Genomic DNA, 22,273 nt, shown 5'->3' with positions numbered 1-22,273 from the left:
GGAGACTCATCTTGATATTTATCTTAAACAGTTCTATAGATAATAAATATTAGCAGTCATATTATGCAATTTTTGGCTTGCCACCAGGTTGCCGAAAAATAGCTCAATCATATATTGTGTTATAACAGAATTGACCATGATTTATAAAAGCTATTGGATGTGTATTAATGTATACATAATTATGCTATGATTAAATAAGTATTATAACTAGATTTATATATTTCCCTAGTGGCATCACCCAGGTGATAAGTAGACTTTACCTTCTCTAAATATTATCTCTATCTTAGGTAGGTCTCTTTCTCTCTCTCTTCTCTCAATCAATCAATCAAAGCTTTTAAGATATGATGTGTATTTAGAACAAAGTGATGAATTTATGAATTTATGATTAATTAAGATAACACACTAATATCGATAGAATAACTATTACATGTACATGGCAAAGGATGCTTTAAATGAAATACAAGTCTTCTTACAATTTCGTTTCAAAGTCAGAAAGTACATGCTATAAGTTATAAAATCAATACCATGTTCCTGAAAAAGAGAGTTATTGTATTGTAAAAGAACACACTATACATACATATAGATTCCTGTCTGACCTAATCATGATCATGCTTCTTTTTCTCTTACGAAAATTTAAGTTCTAATACAATATCAGAAACTTTATAAATTATTTTCCTTAATCAGTTAATAATAACTCTTAAATGTTTCTAAATTATTTGTTTTATTTAACAACGGCTTTCAACGATTAACCAATTTTTAAAATGTTTAATTTCAAATTCTACGTTTTCAATCCATGAACTACTTTGAATCCTCCTGTGCAGTACCCATCGTGTAATGCTTGCAATCTTTTATATTTAATCCACGTGCCTACTACATGTACATGTGCATGTTCTACAACATTTATTAAATATGCTACATTTTGTACGAAGTTTGAGTAAATAAATTTCTTAAGTTGTTGTCCCAATTAAAAAGCTATCATTGTTGAAGAATCCAAGATAATATTATATCAAGAAGTAGACTGAGGGCTATTTAGGAATTAGTTCATTGCCACATTATTCAATATATACAATACAACTTCAATATAGAGATTAGTATTTCAATTGTGGCACTACATTTGATAGTTTAAACATTCAACATTGTATATTCAGTATGTGAAAAATGATAATAATCTAAGTATATCTCAGACATAATCATATAAATTTAAAGCAATTGTAGATAGTAAGGAGGAAGAAAAGAAACAAGCAACAAATACTCCTTAAAATAATAAAGCTGTTTTTGATACATATAATGTGAATTAAGACTGCCAACATCAAGAAACAGGATGAAGGTAAGTACTTTTATTCTTAAACATGAGACGTCTGCTTATACTTAGCTTATGTTATTCATAGAAAGGAAAGAGGAATAAATAAGCACTTGAGAAACAGAAAACACAGACATAAGATGCCAAAAACATTTCATGATATATCAGGTTAAAAAAAAAGAAATGATACCATATGATGTGCATGTAAGTACAAAACAATGTGCGTAAGATTCATTTACATAAATCACCCAAACTTAACTGTAGACAGAATTGTGGAAAATTGTTTATGCTTGAACTCTCTACATAGTAATGAAAGGTTTAAAGAAGCCCGATATGCCTTAATGTTTTTAAAGTCATTATTTAAAAGTGGAATTGTCATATAATAAAAGAACGTTTACATTTAGCTTTTTAGCTTTTTATTCAAATAATTCACTTATTGTTTTAATAATAAAAAAAGTCATAAAAATCTAAACAATATTATTTGATTTGATAATTAACAGGGAAGTGAACTGTTCTTATCATATTAAAATTAGTAAAATTAGAGCTGGAAAATAAACGTGAACAAAAATGTTAATTATGAGAACATCGAAATCAACCAAGTTCCCGCTTTTAAGCACTTTGTTTTTTAAGGAATTTATAAGGGGGGGGGGGTATATAAGCTAGTATGTATTATTTTTATACTATAGAATAATTATATAAATTGTTACTAGATACACGTACATGTATTGGCATAGGAGCATATATCGATTTTTATTGATTTGAATAATGCAAGAAGCAGTAAGGCCTTGAAAATCGTAAAATCATATGTACAGGAAAATGAATTTCTCCGGGTTACCCATCTGTGCCCCAATTTGACCATGATTGCTTGTCTCATTCGAAATATACACATGTGCAATTTAGTATGACTTTATTGATTATCTTTCGAATTATACATATCACAGCGATTTAAAGGAGGAATATATAATTAAGAAAATAAACAATAATAATGCAATTTAGCATTGTAACATTTTGATCCTGAGCACAGGACAGAATGTTTTTTATAAAAAGAAAATACTATTTTTGTTAATTGCAATGCGTCAGGATTTAATATGATTTTCAAAAGCACAAAAGTCAAAGGTACAAGAGCAGCTAAATTTTGAAATAAATACCATGATATGTCATCCTCTTTATAACATTTTCAATTGATTTTTTACAAACACGCTTATTAATGTATATACCAGAAACACGCATAGGGAAGTGAAGCTGATTCATAATACTTCCCTCTAAAAAATAGTTTAATTTGATTCTGAGAGAAGTGCGGAGTCCTACAATATAATATGCAGGTTGGTGATTTTTATTTCCATTTATTATGACAATAGCTTTGATTGTGGATCCGTAAATATATTTTCTCTAATTAAAGAATCAATACAAATCAAACTCGAAATTCCTTATTATAAATTCAAAAACTTTGACAGTGTAACATGAACTAATAATATCAGACATGGGATCGGGTGCTATGGAAGGGTAAGTGCATGTATCCGCTGTTGACCATTCACATCGGCCGATTGCTCCTTAAAATGATTTGAAAAAAATATGAAAAAAAACTCAAAAATTCATTTATTGATAAGCATGAGTAAAGCTGTGGTTAAAAGCACAGGAGTTCGCGTACCTATCAATTTTACCGAAATTTTCAGTAAATAAAAAAAAATACGAAATACCTATAATAATAACACAAGGAGTGCAACCGTTGTCCGCGACGCCATGACGTGACGTCACGGGCGGTCCATTTACCCAAAAGGAACCAAAAAAAAAACAATCATACACAATTATCTAGAGATAACGATATTACGTTTAGATACGAGTACAAGTACTTGTACCTCCCCGTTTTAAATTTTCTTGAATGTCTACTAACTTGTCTCTGGTTTATTTTCGCATATGACCTCAATCATCTAGATTAGCATTTCAGGCAGTTTTGTTCCTTTTTGGGTAAATGGACGCGCCCGTGACGTCACGTCATGGCGTCGCGGACAAAGGATATTTGAGCGAAGTTGTGGAGAAATGTCACCGCTGCTGCTGTTAAACATGAGTTTGAAATCTTATGCATTAGGAGCCATAAAGAATGGTCCTTTCCAAAAAGATTGGTTTGTGTTTTATAATTTTCGATTGAAGATTAATATGTGCGACAGCCTTGATTATTAAGCGAGGGGTACCCAGGTGACCTAAAATGCGTTGCACTCCTTGTGTTATTATTATACGTATTACGTATCTTTTTCATTTACTGAAAATGTCTGTAAAATTGATAGGTACGCGAACTCCTGTGTTATTATTATACGTATTACGTATCTTTTTCATTTACTGAAAATTTCGGTAAAATTGATAGGTACGCGAACTCCTGTGTTAAAATGTTTGGTCCAGAGTTATGGAGTAAAATGTTGTCCTTATGTTGTGGGTTCGAATCACACTGCGGAAATTGGGGACCGGTATTTTCAATGCCTACGTACATATTGATGTTTTGTGTCAAAGTAGGAACTGCACAAAACGATCCCTCACTGCGCAATACCGTGGGTATTTAGCACGTATCTAAAATTAGAGAACTTCACCGTTAAGTGGTAGCATCCAAATATGAAAAAAAAATCTCGACGGATCATTATACAAAAAAGAGAAAAATGACAGACATACAAAATTCTGGCGCTGGTGATGATGTCACTTTGTATTACATGTTCATATACTTACATGTCAATTTATTTTCATGGAGGTTAATTCATTAGATATGGCTATTCAATATCGATCAATTTTCTTGACTTAAAGATTCCATTAAACTATGTCAAATCTGTTTCATATTTGGATGTTTGCTAATTTAAACGATAAGGGACGACTTAAAACTATACTGTTTTACAAACAAGTTGCATAACTCCTACTATTTCATCATAAACTTCCCTTATTTATGTAGTTATTTCCTCATACCTTCTTACTTATTCCAATATACAAGACTATCCTCTGATTTGGATCATATTTTTAACGTCGTTTTTTTCACGTCGTCTATTGTTAGATAAGTTGATGCTACTGGACTTTTAACGACATCGACGTAGGCATTTCATAAATTATATGGTCAATAAAAGTACTTGTTTGCGATTAAAACCTACCTTTGGAGCGTTTTTATTTTATAGCATACAAATTAAAGGCTTTTGAATTTTACTGAATTCCACTACAGAAAGTTCTGGTAATATGGCTCAAAATGTGCGATAGTCGTCAAAATGGAATATAGGTGTATCGGTAATGTTAATTTGTACAAGACATTTGGAGATCATTCCTTAATTCCTAGGGATCATGGTGTTATTATACCTTCTCCAAAGATTAAATTTTTATAGCTTGTTTTTAGATCGTTTCAAGTGTTTCCTACACTTCTTTCATTCCTATAGCTAGTAAATAAAATATTGCATATACGTGACTCAATTTTATAGTCTTACATATGCCAATTAGAACACAAAAGAATTTCTATATTTTTAACTTCATGAAATAAACTTAACGATTAATTAATCCTTCTTTAGTGTGTATTATAAAGAAGTGAACATATGACGGTAACCATGAGAGAAATCCTTAATATTTCATAATTGAAGAATTAAAAAGTCTGAAGTGGTACATTGACATAATTCCAAGAATATGAAGGGAGAAGCTAAATGGATGCTGCTCCTCTTTAGTATACCAATGCTGGAGACAACAATCGCAGGTTTTTTTAAAAAATAATCTCATTGACACTATTTTATTTACAAGCGAAAAATTTATGGAAATAAAATAAAAATCATGTTTATCAATGACTCTATTAACAGTGTATCTCTACTCTGAGCTTGTTAAAGAAAATTTGGATCGTTTAAATAGATTTTTTATGCATAAACTAACAATTAAATTAAATAAACCTCTATTGTTAAATGTTTTATTAGATTTAATTTAAGGGATTGGTATATATCGATCAAATAGAATTGTCTACTAAACATGAAAGCTTAAGATCAATTTGGTCTCCTTTTCCTAACACTATTTAGTCTTCTAAGGGTCATAAATGCCTGATTTTTTTATTGTCGTAGGTTTGAAACTTAACTGGTACGGAGCACAACGTCGATGCAGGGAAATAGGAAGCCGTTTGTTGTATAAACATCAAGCAAGGAACTTCCACTGGACACCCTATTATAAAAGACTGTCTTTGTGGATAGGGACGTTAGGTCTGACTTAGATTTTTATTGGTCATCAATAACGAACACGGTTTAGGAAATCCGATAATTAATATTAGTTTTAAAACAATCCCATCTTTAAGAATATTGGAATTTCGAATTCTGTATCCCAGATAAATTTGTTTTAAGCCACTAAACCCTTTACATTACATTGAATCTAAAAACATACTGAATCATCATTATAATTGAAAAAAAAACCCTCTTGAATTGCAATGATAATAAAATTGTGATAATGCCCATGATTATGAACAAATTAATTTTTATAAGGCGTATACTATTGATTTTAAATCGCTGTTTATGTGATTTTGTTTTATATTTTAACAATTTGTATAGCACTTTTGCAAGAGGGTCATTCAAAAAGTTCGTACACGTTTGTCCTAACTTTTTTATTCAACATCATATTATGTATCCAGATTCGGTATACATTTTTAACAACGAGCAAACTCAAATAATTTTAATTAAAAAATGAAATATATAGTTCTCAGATTTAAACAAAAAGGTAGGGTCACGGAGCAAAGTCATAATTGAGTAATGTATTAATTTTCACTTTATAGTATCTATAAAATACAAGTAAAATTTTAGCTGAAACGAATTAAAATTTATACTTTTAAATAACGTCTTGCTGTGTTACCTAAAATTCTATCTGTTAATGTAATATACCGCTCCATTCAAATGATATAAGTTTCTAAAATACATATGGACTTTATTAAAAGGCAAAAAACGAAGACATTGTACGACGTCACGGAGCAGGGAGTAGCAAATAAAGTTTGGTTTGCATTTGGTAATGTCTTTAACAACCTTTAAAAAATTCTGTATAAACCAGGAATGTATGCAAAATGAGCCGTCATAATGTATTTGTATAAAATGAAAAATGGATTACTTGAGTGGTAGCTAGTTTGAACCATACGATGGATGGTCTGCAATGAAACAAGTTATAATTAAAAATAGTTAAAAATCTTGTCAATAGAGTTAAAAAAAAACGTCCTTAAACCTGATGTGCGCTTTACTGTTGCGGAACTAATAGAGTTTCGCGGTAAAGAATTTGAAAACACTGACACTATAGTTCACAATTGTTAGCAAACTGTATGTTGAGTGTTATGGGTACCTTTTTATGAATGGAAAAGACGCTACAAACCGTTTATGAAATTGAAAAGATGAGTGATTATGAGAAATATTGTTATCGACGTTTTGATGTGAAAATTAGCGACATCAATCAACCAAACTTGTAAGAGATTTATTAGGACCCGACACTCCAAACCACACTTTAAGTAGATATGTTTTTTGCATAGAGCAGATTAATATCTGATTTGAATTATGCAAGTAGTTGTAGAGTGTTTCGGCTATTAAGAAGCCTCATCAGGGGTCACGGACATAAATCATGGTGTTTGTTTTAGGTGAGACCGGATTATCTCGTCACCTATATTCTTGTGTTTGCTGTAAGCTCTGATTGGTTGAGAATTAAATAAAGTTCTGCATTCCGGATTTCTAAGAATGGTGTTCCAATATTTCAGAATTCGTTTTTTCAGTCCTTTAACGCAAGGGTTAAATTTAGTAACCAGTACTGTAGGGTTACGTAATGAATGTTCTTTAGTCTTTTTGATGATGAGTTTTGATCGGTTTGTGTTGACCGTTTCCTTGATAATAGGATCAATTTCCGAAGTAGAGTAGCCTCGCTTTGATAAGTGCGTCTTGAAGTCATTAAGTGTTGCATGTAATATTTCAGGGTCAGTGGTGTTTCTTGCATGTCTAATGCATTCTCCTTTAATGAATCCTTTAAACACAGCTGGGCTATGAGCGCTCTGTCTGTGTAGATACTGAAAGTTATTTGTTGGTTTGATAAAGGACTTGATATCAAGTTTGTTAAAATTTTGAAATTTCTGTCCTTTATAAACTGTAGTATCAAGGAAGTTGACAGCAGATGGAGAAATTTCAAATGTAAATCTTAGATGCTTGTGACAGTGATTGCCGATATTAAAGAATTCTTCTATCTCTGGTTGCGTTCCATTGAATATTATGAAACCGTCATCACGGTATCTGCCGTGGAAGACAATTTTGCTGGCATGACGAAATTGTGCCATTATTTGCTTTGTGATTTGATACATTCTGATGTCACAGATCTCTGGACTGGGGACTGCCCCCATACTTGCTCCTATTATTTGTTTGTAATATTTTCCGTCGAATTCAAAGTAATTGTTTTCCAAGACGCATTTCAGTAAGAAGTTTAGATCCTCAGGGTCCGGATATGGAATGTCTAATTGCGTTTTATTGGCCTGTGTGTAAGCCTCATTTACTGATGAGAGAAGTTCGTTGAATTCCATGTTTGTGTACATGCTCGTCACATCATAAGTAATTAATAATGCGTTTGTTGGCAATGTGAGGCCTTCGATTTTGGTGATAAAGTCCGTAGTGTCTTTGATATAAGTTGATTGTTTTTGTACAATGGGTACAAGAAAGTAATCGCAATATTGTCCTATTTTCCTCGTTGGCGTATCGCATTGCGAGATAATTGGTGTGAAAATTAGCGACATCAATCAACCAAACTTGTAAGAGATTTATTAGTGTGAAAATTAGCGACATCAATCAACCAAACTTGTAAGAGATTTATTAGGACCCGACACTCCAAACCACACTATAAGTAGATATGTTTTTTGCATAGAGCAGATTAATATCTGATTTGAATTATGCAAGTAGTTGTAGAGTGTTTCGGCTATTAAGAAGCCTCATCAGGGGTCACGGACATAAATCATGGTGTTTGTTTTAGGTGAGACCGGATTATCTCGTCACCTATATTCTTGTGTTTGCTGTAAGCAATGATTGGTTGAGAATGAAATAAAGTTTTGCATTCTGGATTTCTAAGAATGGTGTTCCAATATTTTAAAATTCGTTTTTTCAGTCCTTTAACGCAAGGGTTAAATTTAATAACCAGTACTGTAGGGTTACGTAATGACTGTTCTTTAGTCTTTTTGATGATGAGTTTTGATCGGTTTGTGTTGACCGTTTCCTTGATAATAGGATCAATTTCCGAAGTAGAGTAGCCTCGCTTTGATAAGTGCGTCTTGAAGTCATTAAGTGTTGCATGTAATATTTCAGGGTCAGTGGTGTTTCTTGCATGTCTAATGCATTCTCCTTTAATGAATCCTTTAAACACAGCTGGGCTATGAGCGCTCTGTCTGTGTAGATACTGAAAGTTATTTGTTGGTTTGATAAAGGACTTGATATCAAGTTTGTTAAAATTTTGAAATTTCTGTCCTTTATAAACTGTAGTATCAAGGAAGTTGACAGCAGATGGAGAAATTTCAAATGTAAATCTTAGATGCTTGTGACAGTAATTGCCGATATTAAAGAATTCTTCTATCTCTGGTTGCGTTCCATTGAATATTAAGAAACCGTCATCACGGTATCTACCGTGGACGACAATTTTGCTGGCATGACGAAATTGTGCCATTATATGCTTTGTGATTTGATACATTCTGATGTCACAGATCTCTGGACTGGGGACTGCCCCCATACTTGCTCCTATTATTTGTTTGTAATATTTTCCGTCGAATTCAAAGTAATTGTTTTCCAAGACGCATTTCAGTAAGAAGTTTAGATCCTCAGGGTCCGGATATGGAATGTCTAATTGCGTTTTATTGGCCTGTGTGTAAGCCTCATTTACTGATGAGAGAAGTTCGTTGAATTCCATGTTTGTGTACATGCTCGTCACATCATAAGTAATTAATAATGCGTTTGTTGGCAATGTGAGGCCTTCGATTTTGGTGATAAAGTCCGTAGTGTCTTTGATATAAGTTGATTGTTTTTGTACAATGGGTACAAGAAAGTAATCGCAATATTGTCCTATTTTCCTCGTTGGCGTATCGCATTGCGAGATAATTGGTCTACCAGGTGGTAATTTCCTAATGCTGCACTGACCGTTTATTAGAGCATTGTAAATGTTTGCTGGTATTTTGTGGGTTTTCGGTAAAAGGTACAAATGCCCACATTTGAGTGAAGGTTTTTTGTCATTAAGAAATTTGTAAGTTTCTTTGTCCAGTGACCCATTTGAATGCATTGCGGCAAGTTTATTTTGAATGTTTTCATGCAGTTTGAGCATGTTGGGTTCAGATACTTGCATATAGTGTTTAGATTGCAGTTGGCTTTGTGCTTCTAAGACATACTGGTCTTTGTTCATGATGACAATTGTGTTGCTTTTATCTGCTTTTTAATAACAATGTCGTTGTTATTTTTAAGAGATAAAATAGCTTCTCTTTCAGCATTTGAGATGTTTGATCTCTTTTTTGCAATTTCCAAAGAGGAAAGTTCCAATTTTGTTTTATCTATATATTCCTCGAGTTCGCTGCATGTAAATGGCGGTTTGTAGCTAGATTTTGTGTTAAAGGGGTGAATGGCATTGTCGTCTCCGGTATCAAAGTGGAATTTGCATCTGAGTTTCCTGGCAAATTCTTCAATATCTTTGAGCAGCAGGCTTTTAGCATTGTCGCTTTTAGGCGTTGGAATAAATTTTAAGCCTTTGCTTAGAACTGAGAGTTCATGTTCAGATAAGTTGTGTCTTGATAGATTTAGAACAAACTTTCCCCCTGTGGCCGTAGTTTCCTTGCAGTGAGCTTTAACTCCCCGTAAATAATTATGAGTGCGTTTAGCATTTTTGCATTGCTTACTCCGTCTATTTATTCGTCGAGCCATTCAAATAGAGGAGCAGTAGGTGGTAAATATATTGTATATAGCGAGGCGCTATAGATCAACAATGAGTATTTCGATGAGATAATGAATCCGTCTAATTATCAATAAGTGTTGATAGATTAGAGGATAAGAAGAGTATGTGGCTATAAGAAACCGATAGTCAGATTCCGATGATTCGTTATGGCCACGTGCAAGGGGCGGTGTTTGTTTAAGAGCTGGTCCAATGGGTGGCTAATGCACACCAATTTTATAGTAATTAAGTCCTGTGGATCTTAAGCCGTCTGATATACATAGTGTCATAAAATGAGGCTAAAATAAAGATCCGTCTTAATATCATATGATGATAATAAGAGGATTAATATTTCACATGACTGTCTAAATCCTGAATGAATTCTTCCTGGTTTAAGCTGATCTGGTCCTTCACTATATCCTAGTATTCACAATCTGATATTCTCGTGGTTTTCTTGCATTAGTACAAAGTAATTGAATGAAAGGCAATATTGTATGTGTATACTTGAGCAAGCCGAAGTATTTGATTATAAGAGAAGCGTAAAAGACGATCTTTGAAGTAGCAGTTCAGTCCTTTACAAACATGTGCTGATTTGGTAAAGGAAGTGCTGGTAATAAAATGTCTTAGAAGACAATAGAAGCAAAGAGTGTGGCCGGATTGTTGGATGACCAAATAAACCACACAAGTCGATCGCTGTCCAAGGGAGGACGATGCACGGGATGATGCCGGTGGGACATTGTCCCTAGTCAAAGTCAATGCGATACGCCAACGAGGAAAATAGGACAATATTGCGATTATTTTCTTGTACCCATTGTACAAAAACAATCAACTTATATTAAAGACACTACGGACTTTATCACCAAAATCGAAGGCCTCACATTGCCAACAAACGCATTATTAATTACTTATGATGTGACGAGCATGTACACAAACATGGAATTCAACGAACTTCTCTCATCAGTAAATGAGGCTTACACACAGGCCAATAAAACGCAATTAGACATTCCATATCCGGACCCTGAAGATCTAAACTTCTTACTGAAATGCGTCTTGGAAAACAATTACTTTGAATTCGATGGAAAATATTACAAACAAGTAATAGGAGCAAGTATGGGGGCAGTCCCCAGTCCAGAGATCTGTGACATCAGAATGTATCAAATCACAAAGCATATAACGGCACAATTTCGTCATGCCAGCAAAATTGTCTTCCACGGCAGATACCGTGATGACGGTTTCATAATATTCAATGGAACGCAACCAGAGATAGAAGAATTCATCAATATCGGCAATCACTGGCACAAGCATCTCAGATTTACATTTGAAATTTCTCCATCTGTTGTGAACTTCCTTGATACTACAGTGTATAAGGGACAGAAATTTCAAAATTCTAACAAACTAGATATCAAGTCGTTTATCAAACCAACAAATAACTTTCAGTATCTACACAGACAGAGCGCTCATAGCCCAGCTGTGTTTAAAGGATTCATTAAAGGAGAATGCATTAGACATGCAAGAAATACTACCGACCCTGAAATATTACATGCAACACTTAATGACTTCAAGACGCACTTATCAAAGCGAGGTTACTCTACTTCGGAAATTGATCCTATTATCAAGGAAACGGTCAACACAAACCGATCAAAACTCATCATCAAAAAGACTAAAGAACATTCATTACGTAACCCTACAGTACTGGTTACTAAATTTAACCCTTGCGTTAAAGGACTGAAAAAACGAATTCTGAAATACTGGGACACCATTCTTAGAAATCCAGAATGCAAAACTTTATTTCATTCTCAACCAATCATAGCTTACAGCAAACACAAGAATATAGGTGACGAAATAATCCGGTCTCACCTAAAACAAACACCATGATTTATGTCCGTGACCCCTGATGAGGCTTCTTAATAGCCGAAACACTCTACAACTACTTGCATAATTCAAATCAAATATTAATCTGCTCTATGCAAAAATCATAATTACTAGAAGTGTGGTTTGGAGTGTCGGGTCCTAATAAATCTCTTACAAGTTTGGTTGATTGATGTCGCTAATTTTCACACTTTGACTAGGGACAATGTCCCACCGGCATCATCCCGTGCATCGCCCTCCCTTGGACAGCGATCGACTTGTGTGGTTTATTTGGTCATCCAACAATCCGGCCGCACTCTTTGCTTCTATTGTCTTCTAAGACATTTTATTACCAGCACTTCCTTTACCAAATCAGCACATGTTTGTAAAGGATTGAGCTGTGACTTTTTAAAGATCGTCTTTTACGCTTCTCTTATAATCAAATACTTCGACTTGCTCAAGTATACACATACAATAGTACCAACGTTTTACCAGGCAAGAAAACCACGAGAATATCAGACTGTGAATACAAGGATATATTGAAGGACCAGATCAACATAAACCAGGAAGAATTCATTTAGGATTTGGACAGTTATGTGCAATATTAATCCTCTTATTATCATCATATGATATTAAGACGGATCTTTATTTTAATCTCATATTATGACACTATGTACATCAGACGACTTAGCATCCTCAGGATTTGATTACCATTAAATTGGTGTGCATTAGGCATCCATTGGACCAGCTCTTAAACAAATACCGCCCCCTCGCACGTGACCTTAACGAAACACCGGAATCTGGCTATCGGCTTCTTAAGCCACATACTCTTCTTATCCTCTAATCTATCAACACTTATTGATAATTAGACGGATTCGTTATTTCATCAAAATTCTCACTGTTGATCTATAGCGCCTCGCTATAATCAATATAATTTACCACCTACTGCTCCTCTATTTGAATGGCTCGACGAATAAATAGACGGAGTAAACAATGCAAAAATGCTAAACGCACTCGTAATTATCTACGGGGAGTTAAAGCTCACTGCAAGGAAACTACGGCAACAGGGGGAAAGTTTGTTCTAAATCTTTCAAGATACAACTTATCCCAACATGAACTCTCAGTTCTAAGCAAAGGCTTAAAATTTATTCCAACGCCTAAAAGCGACAATGCTAAAAGCCTGCTGCTCAAAGATTTTGAAGAATTTGCCAGAAAACTCAGATGCAAATTCCACTTTGATACCGGAGACGACATTGCCATTCACCCCTTTAAAAAAAATCTGGCTACAAACCGCCATTTACATGCAGCAAACTCGAGGAATATATAGATAAAACAAAATTGGAACTTTCCTCTTTGGAAATTGTAAAAAAGAGATCAAACATCTCAAATGCTGAAAGAGAAGCGATTTTATCTCTTAAAAATAACAATGACATTGTTATTAAAAAAGCAGATAAAAGCAACACAATTGTCATCATGAACAAGGACCAGCATGTCTTAGAAGCACAACGCCAACTGCAATCTAAGCACTATATGCAAGTATCTGAACCCAACATGCTCAAATTGCATGAAAACATTCAAAATAAACTTGCCGAAATGCATTCAAATGGGTCACTGGACAAAGAAACTTACAAATTTCTAAATGACAAAAAACCTTCACTCAGATGTGGGCATTTATACCTTTTACCGAAAACCCACAAAATACCAGCAAACATTTACAATGCTCTAATAAACGGCCAGTGCAGCATTAGGAAATTACCACCTGGTAGACCAATTATCTCGCAATGCGATACGCCAACGAGGAAAATAGGACAATATTGCGATTATTTTCTTGTACCCATTGTACAAAAACAATCAACTTATATTCAAGACACTACGGACTTTATCACCAAAATCGAAGGCCTCACATTGCCAACAAACGCATTATTAATTACTTATGATGTGACGAGTATGTACACAAACATGGAATTCAACGAACTTCTCTCATCAGTAAATGAGGCTTACACACAGGCCAATAAAACGCAATTAGACATTCCATATCCGGACCCTGAAGATCTAAACTTCTTACTGAAATGCGTCTTGGAAAACAATTACTTTGAATTCGATGGAAAATATTACAAACAAGTAATAGGAGCAAGTATGGGGGCAGTCCCCAGTCCAGAGATCTGTGACATCAGAATGTATCAAATCACAAAGCAAATAATGGCACAATTTCGTCATGCCAGCAAAATTGTCTTCCACGGCAGATACCGTGATGACGGTTTCATAATATTCAATGGAACGCAACCAGAGATAGAAGAATTCATCAATATCGGCAATCACTGGCACAAGCATCTCAGATTTACATTTGAAATTTCTCCATCTGTTGTGAACTTCCTTGATACTACAGTGTATAAGGGACAGAAATTTCAAAATTCTAACAAACTAGATATCAAGTCGTTTATCAAACCAACAAATAACTTTCAGTATCTACACAGACAGAGCGCTCATAGCCCAGCTGTGTTTAAAGGATTCATTAAAGGAGAATGCATTAGACATGCAAGAAATACTACCGACCCTGAAATATTACATGCAACACTTAATGACTTCAAGACGCACTTATCAAAGCGAGGTTACTCTACTTTGGAAATTGATCCTATTATCAAGGAAACGGTCAACACAAACCGATCAAAACTCATCATCAAAAAGACTAAAGAACATTCATTACGTAACCCTACAGTACTGGTTACTAAATTTAACCCTTGCGTTAAAGGACTGAAAAAACGAATTCTGAAATACTGGGACACCATTCTTAGAAATCCAGAGTGCAAAACTTTATTTAATTCGCAACCAATTATAGCTGACAGCAAACACAAGAATATAGGTGACGAAATAATCCGGTCTCACCTAAAACAAACACCATGATTTATGTCCGTGGCCCCTGATGAGGCTTCTTAATAGCTACATGTACTTGCATAATTCAAATCAAATATTAATCTGCTCTATGCAAAAATCATAATTACTAGAAGTGTGGTTTGGAGTGTCGGGTCCTAATAAATCTCTTACAAGTTTGGTTGATTGATGTCGCTAATTTTCACACAAAACATGCTGCATTAAAAATTGTCTAGCATGAGTTTTATTTAATAAAACGAGATGAAACTTCACACCTCGACAAATGATTGTATTTACAAAAATGTTTTGATCTATTATCTTATAATAATAAAATGACAATTAGGAACATTGTCCACATATTTTTTGAATGACCCTCGTACGTATACAAATTCAATTGGATTTAATTCAATAGTTTAAGTACGTGTTAAAAAATCAATTGAGAGAATTTGATGATCACCTTTGGGGTACTTCATTCTTAACATATTTATTGTTTAAATCAGGTTGCTACCAAGATTCTGCCATCAACACTTCTATATCCATTGAAATGAGAATTCCTTCTATTGGAATGTGTCAGGAACTATGTTTGGAAAAAGAAAAAATGTTCTTTGCTGTAAAGGTGTTTATTTTTAATAGATATCAAGTTGAATTTAAAATTCGAATTTTATTTCAGGTAAGATACAATATACATGGCTGTACATGTATCAAGCAAAAACAACTTAAAGATAACTGTAATTATAACTCCAAATAATTATATAATCGAATTCTTAATTATAATTGATAATAATTTATAAACTCTTCCAGAATTACACTTGTGTATGCATTCAAAAAGAGATACTGCACGGGGTACATTCCCATAATCCAAAAAAGTGTTTCTACAGCTGCAGTACTTATACAGATAGGAAGACACTGTATGAGTGCGGGGGACCATATGCATACAACATTTATTTTTCAGGTATTTCCTTCTTTTGAAGGTCTTAAAAAAATGCAGTACATGCACTAAAGTTGAAAAAATAATGGGTAAACGCACAAATGTTTTTGAGCGTCAACGATTCTTGACAACAGAGAAAAAAAAAACATGGGAGAAATAACTGTCAATACTTCACTTTTTGTACTAAATAAAATAATCCCGGCCACTTTTCCCGATCAGAGGCTCTTTACAAACTGCTTCACAAGACTCATATGCGTGTTAATTTCATTTGGAACTGTAGCCTGAATTGCAATGTTACTGAGACGTTTTTATTCACATATGATGTATTTTTGAAAATGAAATAGACTGCATGAGCAATCTGGGATCTAACTACAAGTCAGAAGAAAAACATGTTTTAACATGTAAGTTCTTCAGCCTCGAAAGATTTAAAAATGCCTCTTTCATGGATAAAATCTAATCAGCTACGAAATAGCTGATATCAAAAATGTCAAAAGGAAAATATGAACTCAAAAGTAAGGGGGTATAAATAAACATGGAAGAAATTTAAAATGATAACCAGATTAAAACACATGTTAAAGCCAGCTAAGTTAAAAAGAAAGAAGAGTAAGGAAGTGTAGAAAGGAAATGAAAAAAAAAATTATTATTTTTAACTAGACAATTAAAATAGACTATAAGATCAAAACAATCACCAATACACAGGGAAGCTAGAGAAAATGATAACATGGCAATAAAATAACCCCCGCCACTTTTCCTGACTGAAGGCTCTTTATCAACTGATCTATAAGATTTAAATTTTATATGAAACCGTAGGCTATTAATATTGTTACTGTGTTATTTTATTTATATATGTATGAGGGCTGTTTGGAAATTATTGAGATATATACTTCTACTCCATAAAGGGCAGAGATAAATTTAGGAAATTTCGTCAACATTTAACGAAGAACAAATTAAACAGTTAGGCAAAATTTCAAATTTTTTGAATAATTAGATATTTTCTGGTGAAATCATAAACATGCATACCCAGATAGCAAGACTATGTTGGGCCAACATTGGCAAAAGGTTGTATGGTTGGCGTTGGGGGAACAACGTTGGGTCAACGTTGGACCAATGTAACCATGCCAACCTTCTCGACCATGACAGAATGCCTATGTTGGCCCAACGTTGGCCCAACGGTTAGCAACTTCCATTCTCTTTACTTCCCAAGGAAGGAGGGATGTTGATGTTGGCCCAACGTTAGCCCACTGTTTGTAATACACCCTTAAAGAAAGTGTTTTTTAAAGTTGGTAGTAGTATGTTGGCCCAACGTTGGCCCAATGTTTGTAATACACCCTTAAAGAGAAAGTGCTTTTTAAAGTTGGTAGTAGTATGCTGGCCCATCGTTGGCCCAATGTTTGTAATACGCCCTTAAAGAAGTGTCTTTTAAATTTGGTAGTACTATGTTGGCCCAACGTTGGCCCAATGTTTGTAATACATCCATAAAGAATGCGTCTTATCAAGTTGATAGTAGTATGTTGGCCCAACGTTGGCCCAATGGTTGAAATACGCCCTTAAAGAAGTGTCTTTTAAAGTTGATAGTAGTATGTTGGCCCAAGGTTGGCCCGATGTTTGTAATACATCCATAAAGAATGCGTCTTATCAAGTTGATAGTAGTATGTTGGCCCAACGTTGGCCCACTGTTTGTAATACATCCTTAAATATTGTCTTATCAAATTGGTAGTAGTATGTTAGCCCAACGTTGGCCCACTGTTTGTAATACACCCTTAGAAAACGTGTCTTATCAAGTTGGTAGTAGTTAATGTTGACCCGATGTTAGCACGAGTTTTCCTTGTTTAGGTGTTTCAAAGATGGGATATTTATATTGGGCCAACGCTGGCCCAATTATTATACTGCCAATTAAATAATGGTGTCATTTTTAGCTGCTGAGCTTTACGTTGGGACAACGTTGGTTCTAATTAAGTTTTAATTTAGATGCACATTCTGAAATAATTAAGAGGACATTCTATGTCCATGCTTTTAATTGTGTGACTGTTTTTGTTTAGAACTGATATTTGCAATATTTTAACTTTGAACTTAAGTGATCATAGCACCAAAAAGTGTTTCATTATATTTTTTGAATTGTGCATATGCATGCTTATTTATTTGAAATAAAACCCTTGATATAATGAATTTTTTCATGAGCGTTGTATTCATGAGAATTTAGAGAAGACTGAATAAGTTCTCAGGAACAGGATGTGAATGAAGCCTACATATACATAAATCAAAATGACACAGCTTTATAATTAAATTGAAACAAAAGTTAGGCGTTCGCTAAAGATTGGAGATCGGGAATCAAATTACACCAAACTGTGGAGTGAGCTGTCAGATTCAATTACTCACAGGTGGTGAGGCTCATAGACTGAAAATGCAGGGCAAGCAAGAAGAAGTGAAATTTAAATTTGTGGATTACTTAGTATACACTTGCTATAGTTGCATTTAGATGCGATGTACATGTAAGTATATCTATTCTTATTTATTCAGGTTAACTGTTAAAATTGATTCGGAATTCATTCTTTTCATGTTTTTGCACACAAGCACTGTAAGTTAAGGCTATTAAAATAACATCTTTTAAGTTGTTTCTATCTAATTCTTAACTGTCTATTACAGACACGATTGTAACGAGGAAATTAAGGTGCACTGATATTATAACACATTATTTTCTTTATTAAAAGATTTAAGTAATATTTATTCATAAGTTGAACCAGTAATTGTATTGTTTCTAATATCAAACTATTTTGTATATTTTCAGTCAGAGACTGCAAGGAAAACAAATGTTGTCGCGGTAAATAGCAAAGAAATCGAAGACCATGCATAAACAAGTATATAAAGTACGAGTACGTATGACAAAGATCAAGATGAAGAAAACGGGAGGCGACGAAGGACGGAAAAAGAGCGAGAATACAACAAAAAGACAGTAATAAAGGAAGTGAGCCCTGATTAAGAACTTTGAATTGATCATTTTTCATAATTTACCTCTATTGTCTATTTTAAAATTAATTTTGTAAATTATGATTGAATTGATGTATATAAAATATTTTCACAGCGAATCATTGGTAATGTTTTCATTGAACATGCAGTCCATGCATGCATTATGAATGCAGATTGAAATGTGTATTAATTTTTTTTAAACAGTCATAAAATAGGTTTATGTAAAGCATCACTTAACTAATTGCAAATGTTTCTATGTAATAACTACGTTGGCCCAACAATTTGCCATCTAACATTAATTGTAAAAAAGGGTCAACATTGGGCCAACCTAACCAACCAGTTGTTAAGGTTGGCTGTTAGTTGGCAAACACTAAAAACTACGTTTGCCCAACAATATGCCATCTGACATTTCAACAAAGGGCCAACGTTGGGCCAACCTAACCAAACAGTTGTTAAGGTTGGCTGCTAGTTGGCATACACTAATAACTACGTTGGCCCAGCAATATGCCATCTCACATTTCAACAAAGGGCCAACGTTGGGCCAACCTAACCAACCAGTTATAAAGGTTGGCTGTTAGTTGTCATACAATTATACCCACGTTGGCCCAACAATAAGCCAACATGTTGGATCAACGTTGGGCCGATGAGCAAAATTACCGTAGGCCAACGTAAGGTTACCAACAGTGGGCCAACGTTGGAAAAAAAAATTGGGCCAATGTTGGCCCAACTATGTCTTGCTATCTGGGCATATATGTCTATCGACCTGGAGCAGCATCGCTACGTCATTTCAGCCGATGTTTTCGCATGTGAAATGATCGGGAAGAGTAAGTTTACTAGCTCCTTTCATTGTTATCATTTATACCATACAAAAATTTAACTGTCATTTTTCTTATACGATTCTTTACAAAAATGTGTTGGTGTTACACTTATGTAAGTTTTTCATGCGTCATATATACAGGATGATTTAGTATCATAGTGCTTACTTAAAACTATTATAACCATTTAAACCTACATGTAAGAGTTAAAATAAAAAACAGAGGATATCTGAATTGTGTAATTTGATTATTGCTTCATCTAACGAGTTGAAATGATATATATTCGCGAGGCTTGCCGAGAAAATATATACTATTTCAACAAGTGGGATAAAGAAAATATCACATAACACAATTATAATTTTTTGCTTTACACGTATCTCATTTGATTTTCGCTTTCAAGAAAACTTTAAGATAACCCCTTTAAAACAATCATTATGAATGATTTATATAAAAAAATTATGACGTTGCGCTGTTGTAATTGACATGCCAAAAGAAAGTAGATCATAAAAAAAACTAAAATCTTTGATATCTGCATTTTTAAAACATGTGTGGCTATCTGTTGGCTTTTAATTAAAACAAACTAGTAAGGATCATTGATCATATGAGTTCTACTCATCCTTTCATGCGCCATATGCTCAGTCAGTTAGGGTGCTAGGCACTTGTAGATCGATGGTAAGTAACAGGCGCGTAGCATCGTTTTTGGAAGTGGGGGGGCCAACCTGAGAAAATTTTTTTTTACTTACCTGAAAAAGTTGACAAGCAAAAAAAAAAAAAGGAAAAATTCGCCCAAAGTCGAAAATCCGATTTCGTGGGGGGGGGGGGGGGGGGGGGGGGGGGGGTTAGTGGCTAACTTTTTTCAAGACCAACTATCTTTCAATTCAAACTTTTTGGGGTAAATTTTCTTTCTAACACTACCCTTTGCTGAAATGTGGGGGGCCAACCTTCCTTTCAGTAAACATTTTCTATAGTAAAGGTAATGTCGGCAGAAGACGTGGGGGGCCTGGCCCCCCCCCGGATACTACGCCCCTGAGTAAGCATAATTGAAACGGCTTTTTCGGCCTAGCCCAACAACGGTCAACGAAATCTCTTTCATCTACAGTATATCTGCTTGGAGTAACAGTTCTCATGAAAAAAAAATAAATTGGGAGGGGACACCATGAGCAAGTGCAGATAGAATTTGAAAATGCATTGAGGTATTCAAGTATTTGTCTTGCTTCTAACGAAACATTTTCTCATTATCACTCATTTATAAGGCAGAAATTTTAACTTAAAGTTTAATGTTTGAAGAAAGGGGTTATGTCAAAATCGGAATTGATATTAATAAAGCACCAAACAGTGGTTTATTTCATGTGTAATATCCTCAACACGTATGAGATAAATGGTTATCAGACCACCATAAAAAAAATTTTGATTTTCAATTTCATGAGATATGTATCATTATATCATTATATTATCCTTTTCTTTAAAAACACCGTTCATTTCCTTATAACACTTCTTGTTTTCAGAGTAATTTATCCATTCGATAATATTTCAGAAAGACCATTTCTCTTTGCAAATAAAAATGATAATTTACATAGTTACTGAAACTTATACAACGTAAGATCCATTGCAAGTGAAACCATCATATGGTATTTGCTATATCTCGGGGTGGCATAGGGGTACATGTAGGGTGCTGTGGACAGTTTTATTCAATTAAAAATAAATAGTTATAATTATTTAATATATAATTAATTTTGCTGTTACTTTTTAAAGTTAGAAGGCAACGTCATTTGTTCATGTAAACATGATCGACGATGAATTGATGTAAAGAAAATGTATATCTGAAGTACACAAAATAAATACATTAGGAATAGTTTAGAAATTAAATGAAATGAATATATATATATATATATAATTACATTAATCAATAAATTTACTTCGATCAACATACAAATTGAATAATATCTTTTGGCATTCTTAATGAAACTTTTGATTTTTATTGTAGTCAAAACGTTTGAAAAAAGCACAGAAAAGAAGGTTGCAATGTGCATGGCTCTACAGTGTAGTGATTCTAAATATCTAAGTAGAAATTGCAGTATTTCACTCCAAAGTCTTTGCAAGAATGAAAGTAAGTGTATGTTTTAGATTACCTGGAACACTCGGGTGACCTATTGCCACCTGTTTTCTTCCTTGTGCGTCGTCCGCGTAAACATTTGTGCATTTGTTGCTTCTTCTCCGTAACTGCCGAACCCATTTTATTGGAGCTCTAGAAACTTCTGAACTTGTTATTTATTACTTATATATACATGTAACTTGAGACAAACAATTGAATTACTATGTTTTGAAAGTTAAATTATTTCACTAACTGTTCGTCGCAGATTTTGAAAAAATACGCAAGGTTTAAATCAGCTTAAAAGGCGGTTACGCTGTGAATTCATAAGGCAAATATTCTATCTCGATGGGAATATATTGTGAAAGACTACTTATGATCAGTAATCATAATACATGTAGTGAACAAATTCTTGCATTGGAGTATTTGTTTTCGTGATAATTGATAATTAAAGCCTAAAAGGCACAAAAACACCTGAAGATTGATGATGAAAAGTTGGAAGAATTTCGGTCGTTCATAAACATGGAAAAGGGATGGATGGATCCGATGAATGGTGTAAGACTTTGTAT

General features: G+C 34.0%; 1 protein-coding gene across 1 annotated transcript in view; it reads left to right on the top strand.

The window, feature by feature from the left end:
* LOC134232936 (uncharacterized) overlaps nucleotides 1-22,008 on the top strand; it is a 39,150-nt gene extending 17,142 nt beyond the window's left edge. The window contains exons 10-13 of the mRNA XM_062714932.1: nucleotides 5,359-5,493; nucleotides 15,409-15,524; nucleotides 15,710-15,860; nucleotides 21,600-22,008. Coding sequence (XP_062570916.1) covers nucleotides 5,359-5,371 — 13 coding nt within the window. The 3' untranslated portion in view covers nucleotides 5,372-5,493; nucleotides 15,409-15,524; nucleotides 15,710-15,860; nucleotides 21,600-22,008. The remainder of the gene's footprint in view (nucleotides 1-5,358; nucleotides 5,494-15,408; nucleotides 15,525-15,709; nucleotides 15,861-21,599) is intronic.
* The last annotated feature ends 265 nt before the right edge of the window (nucleotides 22,009-22,273 follow it).

This window comes from Saccostrea cucullata, unplaced genomic scaffold (assembly GCF_032062105.1).
Source record: "Saccostrea cucullata isolate Sc308-1 unplaced genomic scaffold, CSIRO_AGI_Scuc_v1 ctg3676, whole genome shotgun sequence".
Taxonomy (NCBI): Eukaryota; Metazoa; Mollusca; class Bivalvia; order Ostreida; family Ostreidae; genus Saccostrea; species Saccostrea cuccullata.
This window is presented reverse-complemented; position numbering and strand designations above follow the sequence as displayed.